General features: G+C 46.6%; 1 protein-coding gene across 1 annotated transcript; it reads left to right on the forward strand.

The window, feature by feature from the left end:
- The first annotated feature begins 1,094 nt into the window (after positions 1 to 1,094).
- LOC128718858 (AT-rich interactive domain-containing protein 1B) lies at positions 1,095 to 7,472 on the forward strand. The gene is made up of 2 exons (XM_053812474.1): positions 1,095 to 1,794; positions 6,199 to 7,472. Exons 1-2 carry the CDS (start codon positions 1,095 to 1,097, stop codon positions 7,470 to 7,472), a joined length of 1,974 nt encoding a protein of 657 aa, XP_053668449.1.
- Positions 7,473 to 9,970: the final 2,498 nt, after the last annotated feature.

The raw sequence follows: 9,970 nt of genomic DNA on the forward strand, positions 1-9,970 counted from the left end.
CAAAATACCAGTGGCTCTTGGGAGAAATCCCTTAGAGCGAAGTGGAAGGCATTCTCTTTAAGTTTTACTGAGTGTAACCAGGGCGACTTGAGTGAAAGAGAGCCAAACAGGTAATCTTTTTCCGTGCTCTTTAGAAGTGAGTTTAGTTTACCGGAATAAAATAAAAAAGTATACAATTAACTTTAGACATGCTGACAAAGCAGCATTATCCACGACCATACTCAAAGCAAAGTGCAGTTTTCTGTGAAGTGTATTTTAAGACCTTTTATCGAAGGGCAGCTAAAATTTGTCGTTTTATTCTATTCAATGCTGTATCCTGCTGACGTGGTATGCTATTTGTAAAAGTGGTGGGCCGATATGTAGATTCCGCATAGTACGCGCATGGAACTGTCTCGAAATCAAAAGATTTCAATGCTTCCAGCAGCGAGGAAAGCAAGCGGCCAGACATATCTGGACGCGAAATTATAAGTAACTGGAATGCAGTGTTGGCAATAAATGAGCATGGGTGTGTTTATTTGTGTGTTGTTTTTGTGAGAGTGAGTGTGAGAAAAGATCTAGCTTGCTTGAGTGTGGTTGTGACGGTGGAAGATCTTAAAAAGGTCTAGAGATTTCAGCGCTTGCCTTACGGCACGACTCGATCGAAATATGGCTGAGAAATGTTTTACGATCTTAAGATTTGGCAAAGTTAAAGTCGTTTGACGTCGATCGTTACAAATATGACAACATGTAAATTAGTTTAAAGTGAAAATATCAGTGATTTCAAAATTTTTATGTGTAGTTTTAGCAATTTTCTGACAAAAATTTTTTTTTTAGATAAAACATTTTGTTGCACAGATATTAATGTGGAGAAAAATGGTGCCTGATCGGTGAAGAGAACCATTTGCTGAACGTATGATTCACATTCAATTGAGGTAAAGTGAAGAGTGTGTAAAGCGTCGGAACTGCAACAGTGTGCGGAACAACGCAGGTGATCAAGTCGAGAGTTCAAGCAGGAAACTCCCAGGAGCTTTAAGACTCAGAAAGTAATCTTTCTGGTTTCGAAAGCAAACTTACACACTTGTACGTGTCCGTAAAGGACAAGCACGGCGCGTCTTATGAAGGATACAAACGCGATGGGAGAATCGACACCGATTTGCCGTTGCCGAGTGCTGTACCTGGGCAGTGCCGTGCCCCGGCAAAGCAAGGACGGCTTGCAGGGGATACAGGAACCGTTGCGAAGCCTTTACCCCTCTGAGGGTGCTATCGGAGCGAAGGGCATCGACTCGTGGCTGAGCGTCTGGTCGAATGGCATTCTGCTCGAGAACGTGGATGAAAACCGGAAGCAAGTGACGCGATTCTTCCCGATCGAATCGCTACACTACTGTGCCGCTGTACGGCAGGTGTTGATTCCGGAGCGTGGCAATAACAATCCGGAGCCGAAATTTCTTCCCCTGGACTCACCGTTTGCCCGTACCCCACGTGCCCAGCATCCGCCAATCTTCGCGGCCATCTTGCGGCGCACCACCGGCATCAAGGTGCTCGAGTGTCACACGTTCATCTGCAAGCGGGAAGCGGCCGCAAATGCGCTGGTTCGCTGTTGCTTCCATGCATACGCTGATAATTCGTACGCCCGGCAGCTGGAGGGCGGCTCCGGAAGTGGCAGCTCAAACAGTGTGTACGGCACGATCGGTGGCAAATCGAATGGTACGGCGGAGGGCTGGCGGTCACGTGCCGGTAGCACGACCACGCTCAACAGTGTCGGTGTCAGCAGGCAACCAATTAATGGCGTCGGCGATGCGTACACGGTGAAAAATCGTAAGTATCAACATCGTTCAGGGGTGTATGGGCCCAGGCCATGAAACGAGTGGCGGGTAGTTGAATGGCTCAATAGGCAAGTGGTGTCGCCGTACTGCGAAGGTGATCGTACGGGTAGCGGCTGCAAAGTCACTTAGGTAACTGGTGCTAACGAAATTAGGCTAACTATGAAAGTTGTGTGGGACGATAATTCCGCCTAAAATGGGTGGGCACCGTCTGTGTACACCCGAACAGTACGGTAACCAAATTCCGACACGTTCATTCTGTCTGCCAAAACAGCGATGCAGCAACACACCACAAATTATGAAGCGAGTTAACATACATACTCGCATTAAAAAAAAAAGGACTCTCAAAATGACCAAATGACCAATGGTTGTAAATGATACCTTGCTCGAGTGGTGTGTGAATATTTTTTCCCTCATGGCCACATGACCTTCCATCGTCATTGGAAGAGGAATTTGAAGTGCGAAAAAAAAAAACGACACGAACCTACCAAATCTTACAAAAGATTGCATGTTGGTCAAGATACGAACGCCAAGATACGGTTGCAAATGGTTGACTTCTTTTTGTGGTGGTGGACCTTGTTCTCGTTGATCAACAAGTGCGCCAACGTGCGGTGGACAGCTTGACCCACACACACACACGCATAGTAAAGCAGCCGGTTTGTTGGTGTTGGTTCCAAACCGGTTTCCCGCTGTCCGACATCGGTTTCGCCGAGTTGTAGTTCTCGGGGAGGTTTTTTCCGTGATGAGATGGCATGTGATGATCACCGAAAATATCATGAGAAACGAACCGTTCGAATGGTAGGCTTTGGTTTGGCTTCCCATCCACACCGCACCGTGCTGCATCGTGATCGACAAATTGTACTGGGTTTACAAATTGATGCGAATTGGATGACACATCCCACAGCGGTGAGATTTGTATTGAGCGCAAACTGGATGATCTCGCGAAGCATTGTTTAGTAAGACGTAGCAATTCTTTTCCAACAGCAGATAGCGTGAACGTAGTCTTGGTTGAAAGGTTAACTCCAAAGGTTAGCATTTTGCAATTTACCTCACTATTCGAAGGTTGCCAAGCATTTATGCAATCAATGAGAGCGAGCTGACGATTCGTCGAGCCGTGTGCAGTTGTTTGCTACCAAACCGTAGGTAAACGAACGCAGTCATTAAAACATGAGCACAAAGCTTAGCCTTGACCCTTGCGCATCAGTATCGGCTCATCACTAGACAAACCAGCATGTTTCTTTATTTAGACACGATTTTACTACACCGTCGCAGCAATGTGACTAATTTTGTTTCGTAACTCGACAACGCAGCAACAACAGCACCACCCGGCACACGGCATCGAACGTACGTATTCAAAGACCATTTCAATCGCCAATCAAACACACGACCGTGAAACGCGTCCAGTGTTCGAGGGCTTTGTTTGGGCTGTCTGCAAATTTCATAATTTCCGACCGTACCGCACCGCACCTCCAGCCCCGTGGCGATCAAGCGCGGTCCTTCACCCATCGCTGCACAGTTGTACTGAAAGCAGCTGAAGAAGCCACTTATGCTTTTTTCTCCACCCATAGCACCCGCTTATCCATTCGCAGATGCTAAATAATGAACGAATTTCAAGGGATTCGTTCACTGGACGGAACGGGTGCAATAAAACAAAAATCAGACATTTATAAGCTTTCCGTGTGGCCGAACATGGGGTGAAACGGTTGCAACACATTGAAGACAGGAAGCGAAACCAAACTTCATTACAGTGAGTGGATGGGTTCGGTAGGAATGAAGGTAGAAAGGAGGAACATGCAGGACAATTGCTGCAGGCGGCGGACACGTGAATACGAAAATCGATACTTTGAGTCCATCGGCACATGGTATCGCTGTTGCATCGAGAGTTCCGAACGACCAATCCACGTGTCCATGGTTTGTGTGTGTTTGTTTTTGCCTCTGATCAACATAGTTGTCACATGTTGTTGAACCGCTCAAAGTCGAAGGCAGGTGCATTGCATTGCAGTTGCAAAATGGGGTTTAAAAAGTTTATGAACACGTGAGACGATAAGGCACTTTGGCAATCAATTTCATTTGAGTTATCTGTCTACATAAATTTTAGAACTATTAAATTTATCATTAATCCAAACATCGCCAGAAACGACATCATTTCTTGAAAGTAATTCCTAGCTTGTCTGGTGTCTCTCTTAACTTGAGTGAATTGCAATGTTTCATTGCACTTTGCAACCATTTGTATCGGTAATGTCGTGGAACGATTTGTTTCGCAGTTAACAATCCCAATTTGGGTCTTTTATGATGCAAGCGTATTGCACAAGCGACAGGTGTGGTTGGATAATGCAGAAATTGTGCTTTACATATTAATTGCAAAGTGTTATGTGTCGTGAAATGGGATTGGTGTGAAATCAAAATGCATTTCACGATGCGAGCCAATCAGTTTATGAGGTGCATTATTTGTTGTTTCCTTCAAATGGAGTGTAAATTTATTGGCCCAAACGTGTAGAGTGTGGTGGGGTTCGGATTTAATTTACATAATTTTTTATAAAGTAATAAGGTGTTTTTTCGTGAGTTGATATTCACCTACTATCACAACGGATAGAGACAATTGGACATAGCAGGAAAATTAATTCGCGTCGAGAGAAACTTTATATGCCTATCTTCTGTTTAGTTCAACTCACTGCAGAAAGCACAACAAAGTTTAGCATTAATATACGAACTAAATCGAAAATGAGTACTGAAAAATCTGATACGATGTGACTAATTTCGTAAGAGGAGCAAATGGAGGGCAATGGGGAGAAACTCCTCTTCCAGTCCCGGTTGATAGCGCCTTGAAAAGCGGGATGGAAATGGGAGTTGCCCAGAGATATCATTCGCTTGTGAGTGGGAAACACGCTGACCTTGTTGCGATGGCGTTGATGGAGCGAAAGAAACCAAACGAGACGGCACCGTTTTTGACGACAATAGCGCAGCTCCGGGGGACGAGAATTGAGGCTATTCGGAGCGCTTAGGTCACGCTAGAGCAGCACAACAACTTCGCTTGGAGAACGCTACAAGTGGCAGGAAGTAAATGGGCTTACCTAGCGCCACACGGAGAACTTTTGCTGACGTTGCGCACTGGTAACATCTGGGGGCACAGGGGCAAAGTAAGTTGGTAGCAGCAGGTGGATGCAATCGAAAACTCGATGAGTCTTGAGTTTTGTGATCTAGATTTGTAGGATAGGCGAGTATGTTGGCGCGCTGTGAATGTTGGGTACTGTTGCAGCAACTCCATCGCACTCTGTACTCTGTTGGTTCCCCCTTGCTAGAGCTGGTAAATTCAAGTTCAGTGCATACTGCGGACAGCAAAAAAATGCATGGGAAAATGGTTTGATGACAACCGTTACAGCGCGCGAAGAATGCAGCGAGCACTGGCAAGAGGAACTGGAGTAGCTGGAGTCATCACTCAATTGTAGTCGAGTGCTTTCGACCCAGGAGGATTGGTTCTCAGCGTGCCCGATTGCCGTAATGATTGCTGATTGTTCGCCGGAATGCTTCCTACGGAATAACAATGGGAGTGTGGTAACATACGATGCGGGAATGAGTGCATCTGCCTACCTCAGTAGGCAATGCACAATCGATTGTTATTGATTTTGCTATAATTTGTCATGTCACTACTTTTCGCTAGTTTGGATTGTAAGGCAGTGCTATAATTTTGATATTAATACTTAATACATCAATGCATTAATTTATACACGAATCTTATAGTAGATTAAATTGTAGAGTTTTTTGCGCTTTTGTTAATAATAACCTGCGAAAAAGTCCAAATAATGACACGTTGCACGACATCGGTCCTATCAAGCAAATGAATGAAAGTTTCATCTGATATTGCCGCCATTGCCTCAGGGCATGTGAGTTGCCGCATCAAGATTGCTCAAATTTCGATCGCAGGCTTTCTTTTCTTTGTGAATTTGAACAATTTTTTTTGCATCTCGCAGCGAGTTACGTGTACTTTGCACCATTCGGAAAGCTTTTTGTGAGCCTCTCGTGAGCTCACACAACCAGTGAAATTGACCGTACAAGATGCAATCCGATTGAGCGCCGTAGATTCCGGTTGGATTTCCCTTTTTATTTCGTGCCGCGATTTGGTCTTTCGGCTAATTTGTGGAAGATTTGGCGAGCAGGTGATGACGCCTTATTTTGACACGTTTTTATTGATATGTTTTATTTGTGTTGTACCCTATAGGTTAAATTGGATTCTTCATCTTAAAAGGGACATATTGGTTACACAATGGATGTACAAAAAAATATATATTTTTAGAACACTTTCAGTACACTTTCCGACTTGTTAATCAATTTACACGAAGACTACTCGTATCACTTCTAATAACAATATTTTTTTGTTTTTCTTTCTCCTTTTCCCGGCCAGTTTATGCTAGCAGTGCGGACCTAGAGGTGGTGGACGACGGTGAAAGCTCACTGTACAATGGCAACGAAAATCACAAAGTGTGGAACGGTTCCACCGATCAGATCGATGGCATCGGCTTTGGTAACGATGGTCACTACGATATCTACTCCGGCCCTGGTGGTCTCGGTGGCAGCACTGGAGGCGGCGGTGTCGGTGGCGGTTCAACGCTCGGACGCCCGGCACGGGTGCGCCAGATAAGCGCCCCGGTGCCGGTACCGCCGCCACCGAAAGAGGAACCGAAAAAGTCCAAGAAGGACAAGAAAGCGGCCAAGAGCACAGCGGCCCTGCAACAGGTCCAACAGCAGCAGCAGGTAGGAAGTCAAAGTTTATCCGGTACGCTTATAAGACCACGTCCCATGCACATGAATCCACTAGGTCGGCCGGCTGCCGGTCCAGCCTCAGCCAACTCTGCCGCAGCAATGGCCGCCGCAGCAGCCGCACATCACGGCATGATGATGTACCACCACCATCCCCATCACCCGATGGCGGGCCATCCCGGTTCCGGTCCACCGCCGGTACCGGGTCGGCAGTTCCACACCATCGGTCACCGCAGCATGAACGGCAGTGCGGCGGCAGCAGCGGCGGCAGCGATGGCCGCTGGTCTACCTCCCCATCCCATGCTCCATCCCCATGCCCAGATGCACCCAGCGATGGGTATCCCTCATCCCGGTATGCATCCCCACGCCGGCATGACTCTGCCGGCAATGATGATGGCACCCCAGTACGCGACCCTGCAGCATCCGCGCACGAGCAAAAAGAAGAAGGACAAGGGCAAAACGCTCAACGGCAGCAATGGCAGCATCCCGATCGGTGTGCCGGTCGTACCGCCGATGTTTGCCTACCCGCCACAGCCGAACGGAAGTCTGGGCGGTGGGCCCGGCTCGCTCGCGGACAGTCGTCCACTGTCGATGAGCAACCGGAAGCTAGCACAGTCGGCCGCGGCCGGGTTGGACGACATGTCGGGCAACTCGGGAGCGGAATCACCGGGCGGTACGGGCATCTATCGGCGCAAGGGGCACCTGAATGAGCGCGCCTTTAGCTACTCGATTCGACAGGAGCATCGCAGCCGCAGCCATGGTTCGCTCGCTAGTCTACAGTTCAATCCACCCGACATGAAGAAGGAGCGCGAGATCGCACAGATGGTGGCCGGGCTGGAGCTGAACGATGATTCGACGTTAAGACGCCGCTCGGAAGTAGCCGGTTCGTCCGGAACGTTCGGTAAACCGAGAAGATGAGCGCAGAGTTCGGGTTCGTGGTGAGTGTCGCGTTGAAGTCACCGTACGCAAACCGGGACGCGGAACAACAAAAGCTTTCTCCGTGGGGATAAATCATACACAGCGCTAGTTTCGATCGCAATCGGGGGGGAGCAAACACATATTTACATAACACACGCCGAAACAAAATGCTCGTAGTATGTGGTTTTAACGATAGTTGTTTGTAAAATAGGCATCTGACAGATGAGCAATCTAGCATCACATAAATGGCATTAGCTGGTAGTAGTTTAAGGCAGCAACAAGTCGAAACAAAACGCAATGGAACAGTCACGTCTCCCTAACACATGGGGCGAAACATACGAGCCGGTTCTCTATTACCAAAACATTTTTATCCATTGTTATCATGGTGACAGCATCTATGAGGTTAGTAATGGTTCACGGACGCATACTGAAAAGGGTAGCATTTAGTGTACGCTACCTAGTTCTCTTGGGATGGAGTACGAGTAATCGATTCGACAGTTTAATTTTTATACTGGATTTTATGATAACATGTCCTGGAGTTAGTAGTACGGTAAGACATCAAACAAAATGCACATACACACACACACATGCCGAAGAGTGTAGGAAGTGAATGACGAATGGCGTACCCGTCACGAAGGGTTTGTTGACCGGTACCGGAGTATTGCAAAGAACGGACAGAAGCAGATACATGCAATTACAAGAAGAAATGAATGTGCCTTATTAGGTAATTAGATAATTTAATTATAATCAAGCCCATGAGCATGAGGTGCCCCCCAGGCCGGTAGTGCTGGTTTACTAACGAAACGAAAGTGAAATTGTAGCTGTTAACAATTTGAGGATGTTTCGCGTATAAGGCATCGGCATATCAGGCTGAGCTTTCTTCAGTTTTTGCGTTTGACCTTCTAAATTACCCTGGGAAATGAAGTTTAGAGCGAGTTTCTTTTAGGTGCTGACGGTGAGTTTTTTCGGCGAGGGTACCGTTGCGCGCTGAAAGTGTTTGGAAGTGGCTATTACTCCACAGTGAAGGAAAAATGTGACGTTGAGGTGCGTAAGAGCAAAGTGCCAGCAGAGTGTGGGTGTCGTTCGACCGATAGACGCACAGCATACTCATTTTAATGATCGAGTGTTTCGACACCGATAAGAAAGAGCTTTCGCATGGTTCATCTGTTAAAAAAAAACAACAAAACACATTCGTAACAGGGGGAACGCCCGCGGTCAAAAGGAAAGTGATCGAAGTGGGTGGCTTCCACCCATTAGCCAAAATGTGGTCGAAAGCGAAAACGGAAGAAAAGTGCCAGCGAGTCGAAGGTAGAAAAAAGAGCCGCCACAGTGTGATGAGGAAATAGGAAAACAATGCAGAGAGAAGAAAAACGAAACTAGACAGTTTCGTGGGCATGATAAACGTCGAGAGTCAAAATTTTGATCATCAATCAATCGTGAAGAAGTGATCGCACGAAAAGCTCAGTAGCGCTGGCGATGTGTTCGTTGCTTAACAAAATACTCGCAGTCTTGGAAAGAGTCATGGGATGAAAAAATACTGTTAGTAACCAATAAACGTCCAAACGAATCCTCAAACTCGCTCTCAAAACTCGGAATAGACAAAACAAGTGTATATGCCGGCAAAGCAAAACACTGCAGGATAGACGAAAGCAGTAGAGTGAACAGCATGAATTTCTCCACCAGTCCAATTGGGGAGTGTATGGCGTAAAAAAAAAACACCAATACGCCATTTTAAGCCCCAACACGACACATTCTTTGTTTTTCGCATCATCTTCCACAGCAGAAACACACCGTTAAAGGAACAAACTCGAAGTTATCTACGATTCAGGTTCTTCAGGAGCTTACGATAGCTTTCGCGATGGTGACCAACTTCACCAGTCATAGTCTTGGTGAGAGCAGCAGCAGATCGTACGAACCGAAAGCAACAGGTGAAAGATGAAACCAGAGAGCCTTGTACCATAAGCATCAGTAGCATCGTTAACAGGCATGGGTGGGCGACCATCTGGGCGACATCTTTTTTTGGTAGATCGTAAGCGGCAGTTTGTCAAATCTTTTATGAACTAAAACCCTAGAATGCAAGCTAAACCTACATATGAATTGTTATCCAATCATTTTAATGTCAAGAAAATACAAAATACTCGAATACAACGAACGTAAAGGGTGTTTCACTGGACGTGATCTCATCTTTAATGCTCTTTACAGGAGGTAACGCAACGCTTAACAAAAGCAGCGAGCCGGAAACGGTTCTCACCGTAAGAATTTCGTTACACTTTGACAAACATATTCCCACGCACTTCCAGCAAATCCTACCAAATTGCATCGCCTCGGTTCCATGCACATGCAAGATGGTCGAAGAAATGATTCAATTGCATCGGATGACGCTCTTCGGGGGGTTTGCAGCAAACCGTCAATTTGATACGGAAGCTCTTGCACCAACCGATAAAAGGCACCAAGTGCTATCGCAAACGCATTACGACCACCTCGCAACCACAAAAACG

This window comes from Anopheles marshallii, chromosome 2 (genome assembly GCF_943734725.1).
Source record: "Anopheles marshallii chromosome 2, idAnoMarsDA_429_01, whole genome shotgun sequence".
NCBI classification, from domain to species: domain Eukaryota; kingdom Metazoa; phylum Arthropoda; class Insecta; order Diptera; family Culicidae; genus Anopheles; species Anopheles marshallii.

Excerpts from the sequence above, each read along its gene's own strand:
- LOC128718858 (XM_053812474.1), top strand. The coding sequence starts at position 1,095 with ATGAAGGATACAAACGCGATGGGAGAATCGACACCGATTTGCCGTTGC. Across the intron at positions 1,795-6,198 it reads TGCGTACACGGTGAAAAATC|TTTATGCTAGCAGTGCGGAC; the intron begins GTAAGTATCAAC and ends TTTCCCGGCCAG.